General features: G+C 39.0%; 2 protein-coding genes across 2 annotated transcripts in view; both read right to left on the bottom strand.

Annotated features, from left to right (window-relative positions):
* ell (elongation factor RNA polymerase II) overlaps positions 1-12474 on the bottom strand; it is a 30759-nt gene extending 18285 nt beyond the window's left edge. Inside the window, exons 1-2 of the mRNA XM_068319171.1 lie at positions 12264-12474; positions 500-544 (exon numbers count right to left, since the gene is read on the bottom strand). Of these exons, the coding sequence (XP_068175272.1) occupies positions 500-544; positions 12264-12398 (180 nt within the window). The 5' untranslated portion in view covers positions 12399-12474. The remainder of the gene's footprint in view (positions 1-499; positions 545-12263) is intronic.
* Positions 12475-13858: 1384 nt separating this feature from the next.
* On the bottom strand, positions 13859-23776 carry fkbp8 (FKBP prolyl isomerase 8). The gene is made up of 9 exons (XM_068319172.1): positions 23649-23776; positions 22832-23097; positions 22577-22746; positions 22312-22400; positions 21482-21702; positions 20876-21048; positions 20314-20391; positions 15374-15511; positions 13859-15132 (listed from the first exon to the last, which is right to left on the bottom strand). Exons 2-9 carry the CDS (start codon positions 23061-23063, stop codon positions 15046-15048), a joined length of 1188 nt encoding a protein of 395 aa, XP_068175273.1. The 5' UTR covers positions 23064-23097; positions 23649-23776; the 3' UTR covers positions 13859-15045.
* Positions 23777-25230: the final 1454 nt, after the last annotated feature.

Here is a 25230-nt window from a genome sequence, read left to right as displayed (position 1 = left end):
TGTAATATTCTAAAGTTTTTTCCTGTGTAGTAATGGAGAAATAACCAAATCCTGCTCCTAGTGTAAAACAGATTGAAGAAACCTTTACCTGATCAGGTCAATCAAGCCATGTTTTCAAATTTTTTGCCAGTATCTTTCTTACAGCTCTCCATAGGAGCTGGTTTCATACATGTTGCTTAAGTGTTATGACAAGAAAAAGATAGCATGCCTGCAGCTAACATTGGTGCAAAAAAAAAAAATCAATTAAAAAAAAAAAAACGTGCATCAAGATGGTGTTTGAGCTTCAAAATATTCATGGCATGTAGTTTTTTGCTGTAACTGCAGTATTTTTACATTTTTATATATTTTTGACATTTTCAGTAGCTAATTGACTGATTCAACTGTAAGGGAAAATAATCACTTCAGATTGCTTTCTTTATTTCTCTTAAAACAAACACCTTATATACACTGGATTGAGAGTGGGGGTGAGGGTGGTGGGGAGTAGGGAACATGCTCTTACCCCTTGGTTTCCATTAAACTTGATCAATGGTCGTGATGACAAGACCTAAAAAAGACAAACAACATTGTTAAGTAATTGCCATCATTAACACATTGGTACATTTCCAGATAAAATCTTATAGATGTCCATAAAGAAACACTTATGTTTGTGTGAAAGTATTTACGATGGGGGAAAAGAGGCAAATAATTGCCAGAAACACTAAATTATGTTAGAACATAGATTTTGAATTAGTACAGCAATCAGTTGATATTAGAAATGAGCATGCTCTCTGAAACCCCCTCATAATGCCAATTTAACACTGGTTTACTGGAACTGCTTTCCATACCGCAGTGGTTTTGAAGCCACAGAGACACCAACATTTAAATATAACCGACTAGTCAAACGAGGACATTACAATGTCAAATATGTATGACCTCAGTTCATGTCATCAAGACAAATAGTCCCTGATTTTAACACAGCCTTAACCTGTTTGAACAGACTGAGCCTACCATCAACCAATCTCTGCTTTTAGCATATTTTAAACTTTTGTTCAAATTTATTTGATGGATATGTTCCTTCACATTATTTATAACAAATTTATATAAATTAGAGCACATTAAATTTGCCAGGTTTTTTCCAGCTAGGATACATTTAAGTTTTGTTACTATTCCACCCAAAATATGGTATATAAGATCATTTAATTTTAAATACATTTAATTAATTCTCTCTTCAATCCAAAATACTTATCATGCTTCATATGATAGTGCCAGATTGTGTTGGAATTCCCCAATTTTCACACAAGACCGATCCCAGGCGTGACTCAGATAAGCCCAGTAAGCAAGCAGAGGAGACCATTACTTTGAACCAACATTTGGTTTAACTGGTAATGGACATAGTCAGAAGTGTCGTCTTGTCATTTATTTTTTAAATAAAAACATCTGTCAATATGTGGACAAATCAAAGCTTCCTTTCTGGTCAGCAAAATCTGAATGATCACACCGTGAAAAAGTTCAGCTCATTTCATTTACACACTCCATCCTCTCCATGCCATGGACCCGCCATCAAACCTTCATTCCCAGGGGCGTCACTAGGGTTTACTTTTGTTCACTAAGCATGCATTAATTTTTTTGTCTTCACTTCCAAAGTTCTTGATTTGAAATATTTTGAGACACTCATTTGTTGAATTGAGAGCTTTATATGAAGCACCGACTACCTATTTGCTGGAGCCCTTGGAGCACTTTCAAGTTTAAGAGTCTATTCACATGAATATAACCTGGCAAGTGATGATAATTAACAAACAACTAGGGTTTATGGTATGAACTATGATGGGTTATCATACCATTCACTGAAAGGTTTATTAAAGTGAAAGATAGATGAAGGATCATGTGACTCTCACACACTTATTAGACTTAGAACATTATGAGCGGAGAAGTGTTTTTTGCATCAGGTGTACTTCACCATAGGGTTCTATTTTATGACTCAATTTTTAAAAAATCCAGTTTTAATTTAACTGTCAAACATAAAATACACTACTGAAATAGTTTTCCGCATCCCCGCAGTGACATCTGGCTCGTCTGTCTGTTACTGACTGAGTGCATGTGCAGCAGGTTAAACTGACGAGTGGAGCTGCTAGAAGTCATGCAGTAAATATGCAGTTTGAGTCACATTGTGCAGAGAAATAAATGCCGAAAGTCTCCAAGAATCCAGCCTTGTGTTCAAGTGTCTTGTTTCTCCACTGTGCAATCACAGTGAAAATGGGTTAACCCTAAATTAGCCACATTGTGGTCCTGGAGCAGAAATACGACTCCCTGGGTTTCCTGACCATAGTCTAGCGACTGAGGCTGGAAAAGTTAACAAAAGAAATCTACTATTGCTAGTCGTGATAAATATAAATGCCATCCATCGCGATACTGTGTTTTTTCTGAGATCTTATCATACCATGAAAATATCATTCCGTTGCAACCCAACTAACAACTAGGATAGGATGCAGTAGAGCCATGGGCCAAACTATTCCCTTTAACTCAATAAACTTTGTCCACAATCTAATGGAGAAACTATGCCCTTGAAACATTTCAAGCTGGTGAATCTGGATTTTTTTGGATCTGCTCCAAACTGTGTAGACTTGTAGATACGAACCCCTAAATAGTACACGTAATGTTTTTCAGCACACACAGTGCAAACACTACCGGCTGGCCCACTGAAACCAAACCACTGTAATCAAAGCTTTTAAAGGCCAGACCCTCATGGCTATTTGGCTTTGGTTACAGGTACTGACAGGGGGGGGGGGGCAATACCTGCAGGGAAAACACACAAAAATGCACATAGCACAAGAGTTTTAACAACTCTTTATCGAAAAGTTAACGGAATTGGGAAAAAAAAAATCCAAAATATTTAACTAGCTGAGACAGTCATGGCAAAGTTTTATCAGCATATAAACTTTGCAAAAAGATGAGACATAGTAGACAAGCGCTACACCAGCTCATCAGGCCACATCCTTCTGATGCTAATGCCACAACCTACAGAACACTGGTTAAATCAGTAAGGCAGCCAATCAGAATGCATCCTAAAGGGAGCTGCTCAGCATAAAGGGGTACTCAGAGATAATGAATGGGACATATGCAGTGATGTGACAGAAGAATGAGGTTTGATAATCACATTTTGTATTGTGGAAAACTGAAACCAACAACCACGCAGAGCAAACTTAACTTCCAACGTGGAAACAAACTTATGCTGTGAAAGGTTTCACAGACTTTTGAACATAAAGTCCATGAACATTGAAAGTTGGAATCACCACTGTGATTCTAGTTTAATACTTTAACTAACCATTAATTTCACTTTTAGTTCAAATAACTGGTTGTGGTGATTGATTTGAGTCCACTACGTTTAAAAGCAGGGAATTCTTGGCTATTCAGTGAAAATTGGATTTGAACAGAGCATTTCATTCACGTAGATTTCTGTACAAACACAATTCAGTCCCTGTTGTTTAGAGGGGGAAAGTAGTTTTGCCAACAACTCTGATGTTAAGTTTTACTCTATAAGTAACCAGTTTAAATGATCACATAATCTGCTTCAAAACCTATAAAGATTTATGAACTAAAAGCTTAACTGAGCTACAGATTATTAATACCATCTGAAGAAGTAGCATATTTTACTCTTACAAACCCTTCCTTTTAAGAACAACCTGTCCACTTCCTATAATCCTGTAAGTACTGAAATGTCTGATCAGTACTATATCAGTATTTACACATTTTAGTTCTGCTGCTGCTGCTTTGGTTGCAATGAGTCTTTAAATGTAGGGTTCTTTGTGGTATGTGAGTATCTTTATAGGTCACAGTAAATATACCGGCTTTTAGTTCCATTCTTCCAGAGCAATGCAAAGCTTGTGCAAAATTTTAGGCTGCAGAGCCATTCCACTCATTTGGAAACAAGCAGTTTCATCCAGAATTTAAATGTTGTGATATACAGTACGCATAATGACAATCAGTTGAACATTTCCATGTCTACTGTGTGCATGTTAGTGTTGGTGATAGTACTTTTTAAAAGAATATCTGTGCATCGATTCAGAGTCTCTGGCAAGGTCACGGAATGATACGATTTGCTAGAAGACACAAAAGTTACAGTGAGGTTAGCGATCAATTCTCTTGAACCCTTTTTGGTCCAGACGAATTAAATTAGAAGTGGATAAATGTGTACTAACAGTAGCCGGCTTATCTCACTAGCAGAATAATAGTGACACTTTGTCTTAAGCTCTGGAAACTCAAGAGCCTGTTCAGGAACACGCGGCATTTCATTCATCTGCAATGTTTAACACAGCACCAGTTTTAGGACTCCGCCAATCCCCCCTGCCCCCGCCCAGCACTGCTAATATAGTGCTACCCTCAGCCTGTTCATTTGAATGGGCTGCTGACATGTCATTATTCTCTGGGACCTGAGCCCAGAATGTTCCACAGAGCTAACCTTTGGGACAGAGTACGGTCGCTGACCATGGATCGATGACAAGGTTGTGGGTGTTCCACACACAGTGTCAACCAGCAACCAAACTGACTATAGTGGTATAATCATATAGGCAATCACTATATATTCTTCATGGACCAGCATAAATAACCACAAATAATATCTACCATTATCACCTATGATGGGTCTGAGACTTGAGATTGGATTTCACTCTTCATCCTCTTCATCTATGAGTAATCCCAGGACTGTTTTCTATTACCAGTCCTTCCTCAGTGGATGAAGTTTGTTGTCCAAGTGTCAAGGAACTGTACATGATTGACTGTTTCTTGCAAAACAATCCTTTTGTTTTAATGAAAAGTCTTAACATGCAGGAGCCACAAGTCATGAGTTTATAAAGAACTGTGGCTCATTCAAATTCTATCCTCACATACGAAGAAGACTCTCAATTTACTGTTGCGTTACACTGCCAAACGGCTCCGTCTCAACAGATGGCGCAGAGTATGCCAACTTTGTTTTGTGGTCCCTACTAGGCTTGCAGCCGGTTTGGCTACCTAGAGAGTTCATGGCTATTATTTTAACAGCTGTGTACATAACACCATGGACCAGGCATTAAAGAACTGTTAAAGACAATCAGTAAAACAGAACACCAAGATACAGAAGCTTCTCTTTTATCACAGATTAGGACTTGAATAGTGCATCTCTGCAGAAACAATAAAAGTATTTCAAAAACACAGTAAACACATGTGGAGAGAGTTTACAAAACTGGAACCATTTGAGAATAGTCTCTAGCCTTATTGCACAACCTAAGTGCATAATTTTTAATCTGCTGGAGGGTGTATACTCCCAGTCATAGAAAGATACAGAAGTTGTTCCTTTACCTTAAGACCAAAAGGCAATGACACTTGGGCTGCACTGCAGTAATCCATTTTTTTGCAGTCAACATGATCACTGATACATTACATTTTAGATGACTAAATTGCATTTAGGGATTTTGCAACTTCTAAAAAATGTGCCCACATGATGAGCTTGGACAACAATATGGAAGCTGTGATGACTGGAAAGACCGACAGCCTATCATGTTCGTGTTAAGAAAGCCCAAGTAGACCTTGATGTTTAACACAACTTCAAGCAAAATTCTAAGGAAGCTAATATATTTTATCCAGTTATGAAGTTAATATATGATCAGCCCAAATCTTAGTAATGTGGCCAAAGGTGAAACTTGTATTTTCCAATTTTCTATTTTTTCGTGATGGCCACCACACCATACGGCATATTATAACTGAAGTGGTTAACAAAACAGCATTAGGAAACAAAGGTTGGAACAAGGGCACCATCCTTGCTTGAATGACAGTGATATGGAGATGGCTTAAGAATCATTACTTAAGAGACGACTGAAGAATTTTTACTTTATAGAAGACAAAGACAGGAATATCTATGTGGAAACCTTGAAGGGCATGGATGTGTCCCTGTAGCGCTGGAAAAGAATTCCACCTGTTGTAGACATCAGTCAGAGTCAGGCAGAGCACTCAAAGCCCAACTCAGCACTGGTGAAAGAGTTCTGGTGTCACTACCCACAAGAGACTCAGACAGGGTATACATGTCTGCTCAAATGATTTAGAAGAGAACTGATGCCCAGATGAGTGATTGAAGTCTCAACAACACAGAAGCTTAATTGGACCTACTTGCTGGTGTGTTTATTGTAAGTAGTTCTCCGCTAGAAGAAACCCCTTTGAAGCTTTTCTTATTCTGAGTCTCATGAGAGCTGAGCTTCGGTACCTCTGATCTTGTACTTGAGAGGACAATCAACATAGTTTGTATTCAGTTTCTTTGTTAGTGGGTCTAGCACATTCACTACACATGGACAAAAAGAAATATGGTCCATAATTAAAGTATATAAGAAGTATAACTTAGCACAACTGTTTTATGGCACTTGCATATTATAGAAATACTATATTATAGATGGATGGACACCTGTACTCTTACAAGTCCACTTTGGAAGGACAGAAATACATTTTCAACCATAAATCAACCTTTTCAATGCAGGGGAAAAAATTGCATAATTTAACAAAAATCTCTTCAAGGTGTGGACTAAATCTTGGTTCCTGGACTGTTGCCACAATTTTTCACAAATTGAGTCTGGGCACTAATTTATTGTGTTGCTAAACCTCAGCTGTGCAACATTGACAAAACTTGCTTGTACATAAACCTTTGGCTGCAATTACAGTTTACCACTTCCACCTGCTGCCGAACACAATTGGTTGAATCGGTCACAACCCACAGGTACAAAAATGGTTGTGAACTGAGGACCAGACACTGCCCTCACTAATATCTTTAAAACAGAGGCAAGTCAGGGAGCCCTCGCCAGGAGTACCAGAATGACATGGTCACTTGTGACACAGGACAGAGGAACACCATGACATTTAGAGTCACATTTGGCCTCAGTGGTGATGATCACCTTTTGCTGTGCCCAGTGATCTGCTGAAACTGGGGAGGTCAGCATTCCTTAAATAAGCACATCACTGGCACAGGCCAATCTGGGTGAAGAAACAAAATCACCTTCAAGTCTCCATTACCTCCCATGCCGTCCCCATGGGGGTCCAGATAGAGGGCAGACTGCACTCAAGCACAACAGCAAAACTGACAGGTGTGAACTAACATCCTTCAAAAAGCCTATTATGTACTTAATAAAGGAGTGATCATCTGCATAAAACCCTCTGGTATCTTCCTTTACAAAAAAATATGTATAATCTTTCCAGGTTTTTGTTAATTGATGTGCAGAAAGGATAATGTTTTACTCATGATCACAAATACATGACATTAGTCACACAGAACCGTTTATTTGGTGAAGAAAACAAAGTGCAAATGAGTTGATTTGTGGAGCTGCTTATCAACCCTTTTTTTTAGAGACAAGTTTGTACGACAATAACTGAAGATATCCTCCATGAATAGAGTCCTGTGCACTCACTTCAATTCCAAACAACCACATCTAATTGTTTCATGTTTCAATCGTTTATAGAGAAGACTGCCGAGTGACTCAATTCTCCATTCAGGCACCATGATGCCGTAATGGGACAGACGTAGCATGTTCATTTTTGCCTTCAGGATTGTTGTACACACCTCATTATAAAAAAGGCATGGATTCAGAATTAATGTTCAGTAACTAAAACATAATTGATGCCAAGATTTTAAATGCAAACGCAAAAGAAGATTTTGTAAACTGTTAGATGGAGACATCTACCAAGATGTATTCCCTTAAGAATATGCAATTCATATTCTTAAAATTATCACCAATCACCATTACTTCACCGCAAGATGGAAGATCTGACTTGGCCCAACAAAAGGTTTCAAAATTAAAATGGGATAACTGACCACTCAAAAGTTCCAAGTGCTTCTAGACTTCCCATCAGTCAGAAAATATAAGAAAAATGGAAACTGAACTAACCCATGCAGATGTCCAGCTGGCCTTCTGGCCACACAGCAGGAGGTTCAGGTCAGCCTTTCCTCAGACAAACCAGCAGATCAACCAGCCGACAGTCATGTTTTGAACAGGAAGAAGTCATTACACACAAATACTGCTCCTTAATGACTGGAGTTGCACAATATATTTAAAGAATTACTAAAAGATGCAGTCTTGCTCTAGGAGATTTAGTTCGGTAATATTAGTGATTATAGAGCAGATTGCAGTAAATGAATCCGCTTTGCATCTGGGTACAATTTAATGTTGAATGATCTCACATTGGAATGATAATCCAGCTTGATTGTTTGATTTTACAGTGTAGACCAATGTAGTGACTTAATGACAAGAGTTGCATACGTTTTTGTTAATATATGGCCTATGATTTAGCAGAGTTTTAGACAGCATGTCTAAAAGCCCCATACCTGCCAAAGTTTTGTCATTTTCCACAGGTTATGACAATAAAGAACTACGTCTGATATCAACCTTAAATCATCCGGAACTACACCACAGGTTTTACACTGAAAACTGAGTGTCATTCTGCAGCTCTTCCTCTTTCTGTATCGAGTTCCCAACTCGGCGCTGTTGCTGGATGCCAGTAAGCATTTGAGTTATGAGGAAGCTGGAGGAGTTCAGCACCACTAATGACACCGGAGCTATCCTGAAAGCAGCACAATCTTTTCCAATATGTTGTTAGTCCATGGACCGTTTTGTCAGCTACACATAAAAAATGTGATGGATTACTATGAAACTGGGTGGAATGGTGGAAAATGAAAGAAAAATAAAGTTTTTGCAGCTTGATCCTGAAGAGATCCTCCAATGGTAATGTTGTTTACCTTGACTAGCTATCAAAAATATAAATGACAGCAACGCGATTCTCAATTCTATGAGTGGATTTCCCTAACCAAGGAGTCATTTTGATGGTCAGCTTTTAGGTGTAATGAAATAATGGGTAGTTGAGTTTCTTTGGTGGAAGCTGACCCTCTGAGTGATGTCCTGTCTTAGTGTGTGTTTGCTCATGTGTTGTTCTGGAATTTTAAAGCACACTTTTAAATATTAAACTGTTGAGTGCGAGCCTTTATCTCTGCATCAACCTGATGACACTCCCGTTTGTGTACTACCACACGGTCATGCATGCATAAATGGCATTCATTTTGAAATGTGGAACATGTGAAGTGGGTGGTTTTGATGTATCTTCATCTGTGATCCTGTGAAGCCACTGTGACCGAGCTGCAACCAATGACGTTAACAGTCACAGTAAGTTGTTATAAACATGTCCTCACGTGTCACATAGAACTGAACGTACACTGCGTCGTCAATTATCACCAATAAATTAGTTTGAAGGTGTATAACTAGCAGAACAATTACCCAATCAAAATCAGTGTGTGAGATTTGATCTTCCAAACTGTTGATCGCAGGGACACAACAACTCAACTCATGTCCACTTGGAACTCACTTCAATGCTTGGGTTGCAACGTCATGAGATTTTCACAGAATGGTGACCATCTTAGAAAAAGACAGTCTGGAGGTATCACAGAATAATGTCGTTATAATAAGTAGTAGCAGTAAATGTATTTGCATTTACATAAAGAAATTTAAACAGTTTATTTTGGTTGAAAAAAAATTTTTTTTAAATTACTGCAGTGGAACTACGGTACAGTAGTATTTAAAAGCCTGCACTTTAAGACTGATGAAACAATCAAACTGTTTTAGGGTTTAATAAAGAACAGGACATTTTTTTAAAAATGTAATAACTTTAAGAAGCTTCCTGATATTTAAATGTGGGCGCCTCTGCAACGCTGAAGACAATTATTGTACTAGTGCAATTTGTGATCTCTTTGACTGAAACTCTGGGACGAGACATTTGTCAGACATTCTCTAATAGAGTGGGATGTTGTGTTTATTACAGATCTTTCAGTTTCTCTACATAAGGGTGACGACATCTTTCCATTTGCCTCTCTGTGGCCCAACAGACGCTTTAAGCCCCCCAACATCCTGAGACAGAGGCAAGTTCATGCCAAGGACAGCAGACCCAGACATAAGCTGACTGGTGTAGTACTACTCAGACTTCTACATTAGGAAGACAGAAGTACAGCTCCACCCGTGGATGGCATGACACAGGAACTCTAACACCTCAGGGCAGGACGGGCAGTCCATCAGTACCTGAAGGAGAGGAGGACGCCAAGCAACCTTCAGATTTTCCTACAAGTCTAACTGATTTTTTTCAGCCTAAGTATACAAACTACTGTCAGAGACAGGTTTCCTTCTGAACTGTAAAACATGAGTCCATCTTCCCTCCTCCACATTTCCTCCTTAATCAAACGGAAGCAGCACCTGACAATTTCCAGAAATGACACAGCTCTGTGCCAAAAACTAATTACAAGAAGAATGCAAAGTGTTCAAGACGCCCGTGAAGATTTTCATTTAACCAGGTTATGGTAGATCTGTGTTGAACTAAGTCAACTGGATTTATAAGAAAACCTTCAAGTAAACGATGTTTCTTCAGTTCTGAAAGATTTGCAACAAGATTGTATGTGTTCAAGCTGATAAACTTGAGTTTTGTAAAAAAAAAAAAAAAAAAGGAATACATGTTTGTTGCAAACACAATGTTCCAAAACAGTCAGACAGATACTTATTCACCATTGTGCTAAATATCTTTGCAAAACACCCAATGACCCTGAAAGAACTGAGGCCACTAATTGCAGAAGTTTTGAAAGAGGAATTATTTCTCATCCTTACTTTATTTAACTTCAGTTGCTCAACAACTGCTGTATTTTGTGCTTCATCATGTGCCACACATTTCAAATTGGGACCAGGTCTGGACTGCAGGCAGGTCAGCCTACTATCCACACTCTTTTAGTGTGGATTCATGCTGCTGTTGCACACGCAGAATGTAGCATGGTGCTGTTTTATATGGAGACAGCATTTATAGGTCCTTCAGGGACCCTTTTATGCTGTCATAAATGAAATCCATTATTTCCAAATTCAAAGGCTATTCTGAGTAGCTCAAGATTTCCCGAGATTTATTGAATCTTTTGAGAATAATATAAACTGCAGACAGTAAAATCCCTGAATTCTTCTAATTGTGCATTCAGAAACATTCTTAAAAGGCTTGCCAAAACTGCACAGACACCAAGATGACGCCTCTTTATAAAAGCACAAAAAAAACCCTGTAATCTGAATCACAAGCATGAAAATTTAAAGGCAGTGGTACAAATTCTGAAGTTAAACGCTTTTCCTTGTTTCAGACAAAATACCAATCCAGGTTGGAGAGACTTTAGCCCTGGAATCTGACAGTCAATCTAGCAAATATACGTCTACAACCCTACAAATTTGAATAAATAAACACAATATTTCCTTTAGATAACAAGTAAATGATCAAAAAAATACAAATTAAATTCATGTCACTGCAAAAATGTGCAACATAACAAAATGTGAAAGAGTCGTGCTGTAGTGTGTTATCAGCTTCAGCCTGAAGCTGCAGATGAAGCCCTTCACTCCTGTCCTGCCTGCTTCAGCCTGTCAAATATTTATAGAAGCTGAAACGTTAGATGGCCATCAACTTGACTCGCAGCCCTCCACGAAGAAGCAAAGCATTCACTGGCTGCACAACTATTTAACAGACGCTGAAATTCTCTTTAAGGACACACAAAATGAAAAACAAAAACGACGGCATAGGACAACTTAGATGCACTTTTAAAGCCCCAGAATGAGCAGGCAGTGGGGGGGTGGTGGTGGGTGTCTGAGGTGAAGATGGCCATCTTTCGCATCAACACAGGCTGATTTTCCAAATCATTCACTGTGATGTCATGAGATCAGCAGAGGTTCCTTCATTTAACAATTGAAAAAAAAAAACATTTCATACCCGACAGTCCCCAACGGGGTTTAGTGTAACATGACATCCAGCAGTGACGCTGGATGTCTTTTTTTTTTTTTGACAGCTTAACAAACTTTTTTTTTTTTTTTTTTTAAAGGTGATTATAAAAATCACTCTCTGGTATGATATCAAATAAACAGTCTTATTTGTTACGGTAAATCAAATAAAAACATCCAAAATGTAGTGAAATAACAACTAGGGCTCAGAGCGGTGGAACCGAAAGGCGAGCTTGATATCAACACCGGCGTACGGCGTTCAGCGGTCTGTGTGGACGGGATGTGGGTGTAGCTCACCAGCGCTTTAACACCGAACATCCAAAATCAGTCAGCCGAGAAGTGTTGATGCTAAACTGGGCACCGAGCACCCTGTTGGTGCTGTACGGGAAACATGAATTCACCGACAGCGGGGACTGACCTCACTCTTGACCGCCTGTCATCGCCGCCCGGGGCGGACTTCCAAGCGCGAAGCAAAATGTCATTTGAGCACAAAAGTCCCTTTACCTTGCCGCTCTGGTAGCCTTCAAACGCTCTCAGCGCGCTGTCAGTCAGTTTAACGTGAAACACCGAGACATTGCTGCCGTTGCTCACTCTTCCACAGGACAGTCCGTAGCACTGCTCCTCCTTCAGAGCCGCCATCTTGCTCCCGTTCCTACCACGCGCACGGACGCACTGTGTCGTAAAGCGAGGAGTCCCGTCGGTCTCCAGCGAAGACTCAGGAGCGGTCGGTGCTGGTGAAGTCACCGAGCAGCCAGGAGGCCCTATATAGTCACACGTGGGCTGGAACCACGCACCCGTTTACATTACCGCAAACAATAAGACACTACATTGTATACAACTATTAATAAATTAATACATAAATCCGTATTTCAGATATACTTTATAGGGATAATTTCCTCTGAATACACGGGGGAAATGTATCTCTTTATGTAGGCAGAATGGAAAAATTTCAGGAATGTGGAAAAAAAACTGATGACACAAACATTCACAACTGGTCTGATCATTCTTTTCCACGCAACACAGTACATGGTCACCAGACTCTTTAGAAATTATATACATTTATATATAATTGGAAAAAAAAATAATCAGACCAGTAATGAATGTTTGTGTCATAAGGTTTTTTTTGTTCACATTCCTGAAAGTTTTTCAGAACAAAACATACGATTTATAAACTTCTCACCACTAACAGATACATTTAACAGTGTATTTTTAATTTTTTTTTTTATCAATGTTGGTTCCTCAGAAGTTGGGGATTTTAATTATTGCAGGTCTGAGTGGTGTCTAGTCACCACCATTACCCAGGGTTGTTCCTTGTGCGTGTAGAAACCAGTCATGACTAAATATACAACTTTCATCCACAACTCGATTTTTATTAGAATAAACTGGCCACATATATCACAAGGACGTGAGGCAAACAACAGGTCTCGAACGAAGTTTATTTTCACGGAACTGTTCCATTACACGCGTGGAATTTTATATCCTAATGTGTGAAGTATATCTGACCAGTGATGGTCTGATTCTGTGGGGTGAAAGTCATGTCCTCTGCGCTGACGTGAAGTCTCGATGGCAGAAGAACCAGGCGGTGTCCAAACCACATACGGAGGAAATGACTCGTCGGTTGTCTCATTTCTGAAGTCTGAAAACTCTCATTGGCTCCAGCATCGAGTGGAGAACAGGAAGAGGGAAACAACAGTCATCTGGTGACGACAGCAAAATGTTGACGTCTGGGGGAAAAAAACCCAACCCCTATACAAATAGAGATATTTTGGGAATGCATATGCGTGGAGATAATTGTTTGGAAAAATATATTATTAAGGCACACTGACTCAGATGTAATCCTTTTATCAGTAGGGGTGTTAGAGATGGAAAGATTAATGTTGGTGGGATAAAACATTGCATGGAATTGTTTAGATAAGAATATTTTTTATGAAGACTGGCGTCACACCCGGAGTGTCCCCCGCCTCTCATCCTTAAGTCTGCCGGGATAGACTCCTGCAACCGCCCAGACCAGCAAAAGTGGAAGAAGCGGGTAAGACGATAAAGACCAGATAGTGATAAGCAATTTTTTTTAAAAATAGCTGCAATAAAGAAACTTTAGTTTGACAACAATTTTATTTCGATGAACATAAAATTGACAAATGGAGGGAATGCCAAGAAACGTTTGATTGGTAGCAAGATACAACTGCGCTGCTGGTCAACCATCTACTGTGGAGAAGAGACAGACTGACATCAAAACGTGTGGAATAATGAAATAAATGACCTAAAAGAAACACAATTTAAGAAGTTTCCTAGGTAAACAAAGTGGAAGCGAGAAACAACACACACCAAACATTGCATGTGAAGTATTATCCTTCAACATTTGGTCATTATTATCAAAAATTGAGGTACAATTGCCTGAACGTGAAGACCCCCAATCAGCACTTTCCCCAACCTACAGAACTGAGAGAAACTTCGTACCATTCAATGTAGCTGCTTTAAGGGTAAAAATCCCTGTATCGACAATGAGTCATTTATCCAAGATCAACATATCTCCTTTAACCGAAGCTTCTACCGCAGAGTGAACAACAACAGTGAAATCCCACAGCATTGCATTGCAATCAATAAGTCGTGCAGATGTACAAACCACCTTTGTGCTATTTTAGTTGGTTGCTTTTGACACTGTGCCTAGCGGATACTGCTTTGATGGCATCATTCAAGGTGCAGTTTGTTGCACTGTGTACATCATGTTATGAGGAGTTTCTTTATGGTCTTGCTCTTACATGGGCCAGTGGGCCAACCTCAATACAGAACACAGAATGTCAAAAGAAAAATTGTTAGGTCAGAAATAATGCTTGACCTGAGCAATATGACTAGAGCGCAACAACAAATGCCAATATACTATAACTATTTAACAGGAAAAATATTTTCAAATGCCTCATCTGAATCTAGGATAAATTACTCGAGATATATATATATATATAGCTTTTATTCTCAAATAATCAATTTAAAACAAACTATCAAAGACAAAAACAATGTCAGGAAAAAAAATGTTTCTGGTAATGTGACAGATATGGATAAAACCTACACATTTCTAAGGTGAGGCGTCTCCCATGTGCAAATATAGATGCAGAATTATTTGTCACATGTGGTTCTCAAGCGCACCAGAAGGGGGACAGTGAAGAGGCTCCTGACGGACCGACGTTTGCACCTCATTTGGCCAGAGGTCAGAAGGCACTGTCAGATGTGCTTCTGTATTGTAGACTCTCGCAGTGCAGTGGCTCAGTCAGGCCATCACCACAGCTTTGGTTCAATTTCTGGCTGCTATGACAACAGATAATGCTACACCTCCAATGGCTACGGCAGTGGCTCCAAATAGCCATTTCCAGCTGAGACCCTGGGGAAAGAAAGGAATAAAGCAGTAGGGAGTGAATGTTAATTAGCTTGAATGGTATCATGTCTTGAAAAGCTCAAAGCAAGAAATATTAGAATATCAACGCCCTATTTACAACAACACACGTGTTGCCTGCACAATTACATGCACAATGTATCACTCCAAAAAAGAAAGTGCACCAACATCATGTGATACAGGGCAGATTCATAACATGTAAAATATAACTCAGCAAATGTGTTCTCACCCATGAAGACTTTGTCCGGTGCTTCTGTGTTCCACTGCTACTGCTGGGGTTACCTAACATCTTTTTATACATGGCCTGCTCTGCTCCTCTCTGCTCCGAGTGCTTCTTTACCAGCTTCGACAGCTCTGCATGGATAGTCTGTGCCAAAGATGAGAACAATATTTAGAGCTGTGACAACAGCAGCTTTACACCAATGCCAAGATCAGTGATCATTACATGTTTTTGTTGTATTTTTGATGAGTAGATTAAAGAAATATGAACACTATTATTGTTCTGCCATCACTCATTCAAGGGCTTCTGGAGCAAATAAACATGACCGTTTGTGTTCATTTCGGTTGGAGATTTTCATTTAATAAAGGTCTGCAGGGATTTTCTTCTGCGTTTGTATGATTATTATTTCTAGGCTTTAACGCATGTTCACATAATACAAACACAACAAGATATAGAGGACAGACATACAGTATAAAAAACCGCTGGTGTTAGATTTTATCCTTGAGACGAGGAGATTCATGCAATCCAGATCACATCTAATAATCAGAACTGCTTTTCATAAAAATGTACTCCCCAAACCCAAGTTCTTTTCTCATGCAGCGATGCCTCAAATGTTTATTTCAGATGATCCAGAGTTGCTGGCAGGTTTGAACAGCAGCATGATGATAGGAATGGAGATGTGTACCATGATGACAACAGATGGAGAGGAACAAGTGAAACATCTACTCTTCTGCTCAGAAAAAGGGGAGAATTAAACATTTCGACTATCCTCAGGAATAGCATCCCAACCTTAAAATCATGAGATGTCTGCAGGGGAATGCCTTCAATTCACACTCGGATCTGCTTGCCTGGTGGTGGAACAATCAAGCTGTACTCTCTCCTCTGTCAAATGTTACCAAGAAAAAATATCTCTACAAATACTCCTTTGGAGAATGGATTCAGTACAACTGGCAAGTCTGCCACTCTGTTTATACCTCATAGCAATAGCTCCTTAAAATCTATGTTCTGGATGCTGTACTTTCTCACAGATGTCTAGGCTAGAACCTTACTTCCACTAATGACTCAAGAGTCAAAAAATATATTTTTAAAAAATTGAATCAAGCTATACCTTAAAGACTCCCAAAGTACAACAAAAAATTTACATAAAACAAAATTGAGATTAAATTTTCTATGTTCATCACAAGGCTGGATTTTTTTTTAAAAAGGCTGGATATAATCCCCTATTTCTCTTTAAAAGGAGTGAACATTTTTTCTGTGAGGTGCCATAGGAGAAGATGGGGGGCAGCTGTAGTTTAGAGTGTTTTCACCACAATCCAGATCACCCCTCTCCCAAAGAGACGCTGCAGAGCTCCAGATGAGTGCTCAAACCACTCTTTTCTCCTGCAAACAGGCTACCCACATGTAAGCCAAACAAAGTACTGCAAATGTCCTGATAAAAAAAAAGACTGAAGTCTTTTCAACTGGAAATGGGTCATGATGACAGTAACCTTACATAATCACACAGAGTCAACAGGTTGTCTGGAAAGCTCAACACAAAAAAAGTACAAGGGCATCAGTAAAGGGCACCTTTCCAAGGCCCAACAATTCCTTTAATCTAAATTTAACCAGAATACAGACTCTAATTATTAAACTAGCATGTTTCATGAAAATTCTTCAATTACTTTGTGTATAAATGCTGAAAACAGCCTTGTCATGCATTGTAGGGAAAAAAACAAAACCTAGAATCCACTCCTTTATCCAGATCCAGTCCAAAATGAAATGGGTTCTTTCTTACTACATGCCCAACCCTTCTGCCAAGTTTAATTAAAATTTGTCTGCTCCTTAATGCATGATAGATGGAAATGCTGAAAAAGTCCCATCTGGCAATGCTTAAAAAAAGGGGGAAAATTCCCTGGATCTCCCTCTTTATCAGACTGGATCCACTTCAAAAAGTGGTGTGTTCTTCCCCGCAACATGCCCAGCTGTCCTTCCATGTTTCATGAAAATCCTTCAAGTTGTTTTTTTTTTTTGTAAATCCCCTGATGGAAACAAAACCTCCAAAAACAAACCAACAGATGTCAGTGAAAACATACCCTACGTGGGAAATGACATCACAAAGCTTTATAAACAAATGCAGAACACATTCAGAAGTACTTATTTCCTTATTGGTTGCTTTTAAAAAAAAAATCAACAGACTTTCATCCCAGCATTACCCTGCCAGTCAATCTACATGTCCACACAAGATATGGATTCAGGAAATGTTCCAACACTGACTCAGATCTGAGTCACTGCACTGCTCTGAAAGCCGAAGCAACTCCATTTTTCAGACAATATCCATGCTCATCCTTTGTAAACCAATATCGTCAATCTACGCTGCGATTACAGCAATGCTAACTTAATAGTACTTTTAAATGTAAGGCATTTGTGATGAATGGGGAATCAGAGCAAACATCTCTGCTCTGATGACTTTTATTTTCTTATGTAACGCTAAAACTAGGCAGAATTACTGCACAGTGAATGAGCAGATCATCCTTGGCAAATCGGCACCAGTATTGTGAATTTAGCTAATCACCCAAGTGATACTGGCTTGTCCACAGACTAAGGATAACATGAAAAACTAATGTTCTGTTCTAAAACTGTCTGGGTGTACACATAATGTGTCAACACTTTAAGATTGCCAAAAGTGCAATGCCAAGTCGAATGAAGCAGACAAAAATGAACCTTATGTCTGTCTGAGTAAAAGATAAACGTATGATCAACTGACGAAAGTATTAAACATTTTGAGATTTCCTGGAGATGAGTGCAAAAAGTTACATCTTATCACTCAATGCTTCCAGCAACCAGATTAAAAGCAGCTTATTAATTATGATGGCAGCATCCTGGCACTGTCATTAATGCACACCCACTGTTCTCGCTGTTAGAACACGTTATTCAGTCTTTTCAACACCAGCAGAGCTGGTCTTGTAGCAGACTGAAATGTGTTCTTAAATATCATCACAAAAATATTAGGACAGAGTGGTTGGAATCAAAAATATGGCAAAGCGCAGTATTTTTGGATTTTGTCATTGAACAAAAAATATGGTCGCATCTGTCTAGCATTTATCTCCACCATAAAGCTTTTTATTACTGAGCTACAATGACAAAAAGTGTGCTTTAATAAAATACACTTCCTGTGATTTGGTTTTGGTCATATTGCAATTTTCAATTTTTATAATTCTATTAATTATGTCTCATGCCGACTGCTCATCATAGCTGAGATATGATGGTACATGTTATATACTGTATGAACTATCAAGCTGTGCTGCTTGGCAAACATTCCTTTTTGCCCATTAAAATAGCAATCCAACCAACTGGACTACTCCAGCCTGGCCATATGCGGTTTGACCAATTGCTGCAGGAAGTGGTAGCTTCTGGGCACACAGATCACGCTTCTGTGGCTGACATCTGATCCAACAGACCCACTCACTGAGTGGAATTCTGTCAAATTAGCTTCTGCAGCCAAAAGACCCACAGATATTGAATTGTAAGCAGTAAAGTGACAGTAGTTTGGTATGAGGTATGGCTGTAGAGAAATACAAACCTACTGTATTTACAGCAATAACATGAAACAGATCCTCTAAGGCAGGTCAAGGTCTGAGGGCCAAGACTGGCCCCTGACAAATTATTTATGGCCCTCTGGATGATTTTTAATTACCTGCACTATTAAAATTACATAGTCACCTGAGTGACTATGTAATTTCCCCTTGCGGGATTAGTAAAGTATACTTCTTCTTCTTCTATTAGAACCAACTCGTAGGCCACATCTACCTACTGGGGTTTTGCACACACCAACACTACAGCAGTCAGAGTGGAGGTTGAATTTAGCTACTCCTGCCCTCAAAAATGGCTAAAAAGAAGGTGGACGCTGAGAGCAGGGGGGTTCAAGCCAGGTGAGAGTCAGAGTGTATGTTCAGAGAGGTTAAAGGTCAACCTGTGTGTCTCCTGCCGAGTTTACACGTTTCACCTGACGCAATCTCCAGCTGCGCATCCAAGCTGTCCGACGTTCACTGTTTGGCAGCACAGACCTGTGGTAACAACTGTTCTCTGATGAAGCTAAACAAAACATCACATAGGAGCTGTCTGACTGATAAACACCTTCACTCAATCCTGAGGATTTCCTCAGCTCAGAGCCAGACCCCGAACATGGATGAAGTACAAAAGATGAGACACCATCAAATATCAGGATCAGCCTCAGACAAGTGAGCATCACAGAGCAGTAATATAATTTCCATTTAAAATTCAGTGAAATTTTTACATTTGATCTACAAGACACGATGTCTCTTTAAAAGAAGTACAGTATTGTTTTGTCTGTGCGCCATAGATTTTTGTATTTTATTTATTTATATTTTTCAGTTGAATCGACTCAGGGAAAATTGCAGATAAGACCCATGAGAAAGAAAACAACTGATTTATTTATTTTTTTACTATTTGAAAGCAGTGATTGGCAGGATCATAGAGCAGCGCAATAACGCATTTTTATTTCATAATGCATGTTTCATTTATGCATTTATCTTGATGTTAAGGAACGTATTTTGTTTTTTGAAGGACCTTTTTTTTTCGCTGTTTGCCTGTTAGAAATGTTTCCCCTTGAAGTTGCTGACAGAGCCATAACAAAACATTGCTTTATTCATTTAATCATTAAATAATATACACTGTGTTATCTCTTGGTTCAATAGGCTATATTCACTTCAATATATTTTAATATTGAACCAGTCCGGCCCTCAGCTTGTAGCAATTTGTCTTTTTGGCCCTCCATGTATTTGACTTTGACACCCCTGCTCTAAGGTGATGACTCAGCAGTCCACTGGAGTTTCCAAGGGATTAAATATTTTACCCCATGACTCCATCTACTGGTTAAGAGGAAGAAATGCCATCTCTCCAAATAAATAGTTTCATTTTAGTGAAAGCAGATGCCAAGAATCAAAACATACCTTGTTACTTGGTTCCAACTTAAGTGCCTTTCTCAGAGTTTGAATGGCCTCACTGCATTCCCCCTGCAGCGCTAGAACCTTAAATGAAAACACATCATTTTAATAACAATCTAAGACAGAACTAGCGCCTAAGGCAATCAGAGACTGCAACATCCCGCGACACCCCTGAATTCAAAATTTTTTCCCTGACCTATGAAAGTAGGTCAGGGTAAAATTTTGACTACATGACCATAGATCAAAGCATTAGCTGTGATCTATGGTCTTACTCACACTGGCCTTCTCCCTCGTCTTTCGATCTTATCCTGTTCCTGAGTGCACAAAAGTTAAAATTTGACCTTGACCTGGTTTTTTAAAGGTCAAGGTCATCATGTTATTTTCATCCCCTTTTCCGCCTGACTAGTGTGCTTTTTGTTTCATCTTTCCATCTGCAACGATTGCGAAGATATTTTGTGGACGAAATAACGGACGAACGAATGGACGAACACACAAAACACTGACAATTACAATACATCACCGCTTTGAAGCAGAATGTAATGAGAGCAATAACAGGAACAACACATACCTTGCCCATTCGAAACAGTGCTTTTATGTTATTGGGCTGGTGGGACAATGCTGAGACACACGATTTAAGTGCTGCCTCATAGTGATCCAGTTTCAGCTGAGAAGCAGCCATGTTGTTTAAACACTTTACTTTCACATCCATTAGCTCATCTTCCTCCTCGGGACTAATGTCAACTGAAGAAGAAGGAACAAAGACATTAAAAACAAAAACAAAACCTAAATCTTTAAATATAAATCACAAGCCACATTATCTTGCAGAGATAGATAGATAGATAGATAGATAGATAGATAGATAGATAGATAGATAGATAGATAGATAGATAGATAGATAGATAGATAGATAGAGATAAATAGATAAATAGATAGAGATAAATAGATAGATAGATAAATAGATAGATAAATAGATAGATAAATAGATAGATAGATAGCTTTATTAATCCCGGAGGAAATTGTATTATCTAACATTTTAGAAAAAAAATCCATCATTTCTAGGGTCAATATTAATAATTAATCCTTTACTGATCCCAGTAGGGAAATTACTTTTTTCCATCTAATAATCACATGCTTAAATATATATCTCAGCAGAATTTTCTGGCATGTATCTCACCTTTAGAACTTGACTCCGTTATCTGCAGTGCAATGCTATAAGAATTTACAGCAAAAGCATAGTCCCCACGCTTGTAATAAACATTGCCTCTCTCTCTCTTACTGCTTGCTAGAGCAATCTTATCTGCAGGGGGAAGCAACTCCAGGTCTGGAGCATCAGCAGCATCCAGCAATTCCACTTCTAGTTGCAGCTCAGAATTTGGGGGAACTTTAGGGTCATCACTTAAAAAATGAAGAAATACAAGTTCATAAAGTACAGTAAATGAGCAACAGTCATCATTTCAACCAACATTAGTTGCAGTAGGACATATTTCACAAAGGGGTTCGGAACAGCCAAGAAGCTGATTAAAGAATCCGCAAAGCAAGTAAAGCTTCACTGTTTTGCTATTGGTAAAAGAAAATATGTCACATTATGAAACATAAATTTAAAAATTTGGAATGTTGAGCTTTGAAGTGCAATAAACAAATTCATATCAAGAATTGGGGGGGGGGGGCAAAATGCTTATATAATACAGTGGTAGCATAACCCTGTTGCAATTTTTTTTTTTGCACTGTGATAGAACCACCACATTAAAAAATGAATAGAGTAATCCCTCACTTATTCGCGCTTCAAGATACACAGCTTCACTACAGGGCGGATTTTTAGTAGTCACGTGATACCGTATGTGCATGCTATTGGCTGACAGCATCCGCGTGTACGCTGCGTTCTGAAACTCACGGAACGCAGCGAACGTCCGTGTATTAAAGAAACTTTTCTTTAAATGCTTATACCATGCTTAATTTTAGATTTTGGAATTGGGGTTACATGTATATATTATTAGACATCCTTACCTCCCCTGTACACCATATGCATATTTTGCATCAGTATGAACAAGAGCCTTCTCTTTCATTTCCATAAGCTGCACAGTGAGATCTAGAGCCTGAAAGGGAAAAAAACACACACATTAAAGGTACAAATACAAAACAACACACTGCATTGTATTACGTTGTTATCAGGAGTATAAAACAAAATACATGTATATGTAGCTTATTGTGACAATATGAAAACTCTGCAAAGTCTTTTCCACATGAGAAGTATCCAAAACTGCATTTTGACCTGGATAACATCGCCATCACCAAGAGTGAAGCAGAGGTCAGGCTGCTCCTCCACAAGAATCCCCTCCTTCAGGTAGATTTTGAGATGAATCTTAACATTCTGTCCTTTCCTTGGTCGGCTATCTCGCCCTTCCCCTGCTTCTAAGACCTTCTTCTTCAACTGAGCATTACCTGGACATAAGGACAATCTGATTCAGTCAATAATAGCAGCATTTTTAAACACGTTCTACACTATTGTACTATACAAGCGACATACCTAAAACATCCAGCCACTCCTCATGTGGCACTGGAGAATCAAGACCTGCATTTTCCTCTTCAGGTGCACTTTTATTTTTCCCCTTCCCGCCCCCGGCGTCTTCCAGAGGAGGGGGGCTATCATTCGCGTCTTCTTCGCTTAAAACCTCGAAGTCCTCCCCGCTGTCCAACAACGAGGTTCGCCCGATCTTCTTCTCAGGTGTCACACTGTCACGGGCACCAGAGTCGTCCATAGTCTTCCTCTGGTCCAAACACTAAATGTGAACTCTGGGACCAAAGGTGGTTTATTAACTTCAAATTCTTGGTGTCAAGCCGGAGTTACATCACACGATATTTAAAAATCCACCTGCTGTTGACAAATCGGACGACGGCTTAGTCCTTACGCAAAGCTTTTATGCTAACACAATGTTTACAGAGGACCACTACCATCCGAAGTCATCCAGGCTTGGTCCTCTTATCAATTAACAGATTCACAACATGACTTCAATTACAATTAACATAGAAGTTTCTGAAGCAACGAATGACGACGTTAGCCCAGCTCCTCCGCGTTTCCACAAGTTTCTTTCCAGTAACATTTATACTGTCGCTCTTCTAGCGGCTAATGCTAGAAGGCTACAGCTAACAAATATTAGCCGAGGAAGTTGTAAAATAGCTTTAGCTGTACCATTGCTGGGTTTTCTGCTAGTCGATATGAGTGAACATTACGTGATTTTCAACTCGGTTTAAAACACAACACTCTCATATCAGTTTAGATATAGTGAGTCTGTCAGATTGACATAAATAATAATTTCATGAACGAAAAATAAACGGACTCTTACCTTCTGACACTCTCTATGCTTACTTGTTTTGGTCCTCAAGCAGCTCGCTTTAAATTGCTGAGCTGAAGTCAGCTCGCGGTTGGTTTATAGTGGAGCAGGACGACACACATGGACGTTGAATATCAAAGCCAAACTGACTTCTTCTGCGTTTCTACAACACACGACTTCCTGTTAACCTTGAGCTCGTGCGCCTCATTTGACCTGTTTACGCATAATACTGTACTGTTTAACCCTCAATTCGCCATGGGAAATGTAGTTTTAACATGTACAGTAGTTTGTTACCGAATTTAGAAAAGGTTTTACTGCTAAAGTATGTCGGCAGCATTTTCCCAAAATGAATTTGCTGGATTATAATTGTGTCTTTTAACTGACAGCTTTTTGTAGTTCCGATGCTGGACATAAACATAACTATATTTCTTGAAATAAATTAAAAGCACCATTGTAACATCACCATTGTGTGTTCTCATCTGTTTCCTGTCTTGTTTTTCCCTCTACATTAGATGCTGAGACACTACCATGATGGTCACCCACATTCATTGTCTTTATTTAGTAGTAAAGACTCAAAATATTTTTGTTGTTGTTACAAAAGGGCTCCTTGCCTGTTATAAAGAGTGAGGAAACTCTAACTTTTCAGGTCTGGATTAGCAGTATGTCTGGAGGAGGAAGAATGAGATTGGACAAATTCCGTCAAGTATCCGGAAACCTTTTAAATTAATGTCTTAATATCTTTGAGGAAGATGATGTTTGTGTATCATATGTCATTCCAACCAAAGAGACAGGAGTGATCCCAGGCATTTGTGCACCAAGGTTCAGGTTCAGAAGTACTGGAATTTTCCAAAGTGGGTTTCTCCTTCACTAGAGTTCCATTAAATGCTGTTGCAGCATGTTAATTTAAGAAGATTGAAGAACATGGGGGGGTGTCAATAAGGAACTAGGGAAGTTTCATCAGGAATGCTACTAGAGGCTGGTGTCACATTTTCTGCAGGTCATAGCTGCTGAAGGGTGGGCTACAAAAAAAAAACCCTACAGAATTTCTTTCATTGAGGAGGGGGATAATTTTGAGACTGTAGAAAATGTGAGCTGTTAGATTTCATTGTAGGAAACAGTGGTAATATTACTTATCTTGCCGATACATGCAATGTTAAGCAGGTGTTAAATAAGTTTGGTTACGACCATCATTGTTTATTTACAAAGATTATAGTTTATATACGCTAAGTTGTTCATAATTTATTGTTTATTCTGACTTGTGATGAGACAAGTCCAAACTCAAAATAGGTTGAGTTCAAACTAAAACTGGTGTATTGTAAACTAGCTGAAGATACTGTAAACCAAACACTTATCAGTTATAGTTATTGGCCAAACCTTATCTTGATAGGACAGTGGAGTTTAATCTTACAATAGTACCATCAAATCCAATCATATTCAACTGCAGGGAGTTTGTAAAGGTGAACCTTTTCCCTCCATCTGCCTTTGTTGCAAATGTCTAGGGTAAATATCACTTGCATATAATATTAGCATCAAATTATGTAACTTTCTAAATATTGAAAAAAATGTGGCAACTGGAAATATGAAAGATTAGCAA

This window comes from Antennarius striatus, chromosome 7 (genome assembly GCF_040054535.1).
Source record: "Antennarius striatus isolate MH-2024 chromosome 7, ASM4005453v1, whole genome shotgun sequence".
Classification (NCBI taxonomy): domain Eukaryota; kingdom Metazoa; phylum Chordata; class Actinopteri; order Lophiiformes; family Antennariidae; genus Antennarius; species Antennarius striatus.
The sequence above is the reverse complement of the archived record's forward strand: the minus strand, read 5'-3'. Positions and strand labels throughout refer to the sequence as shown.

Bases quoted from the DNA above. Each gene is read 5' to 3' on its own strand.
- fkbp8 (XM_068319172.1), bottom strand. From the start codon at position 23,063: ATGGACGACTCTGGTGCCCGTGACAGTGTGACACCTGAGAAGAAGATC. The intron at 22,747-22,831 runs GTATGTCGCTTG...CCTTATGTCCAG, and splicing joins GGAGTGGCTGGATGTTTTAG to GTAATGCTCAGTTGAAGAAG. The intron at 15,512-20,313 runs GTATGTTTTGAT...TCTTTGGCACAG, and splicing joins AGTTGGAACCAAGTAACAAG to ACTATCCATGCAGAGCTGTC.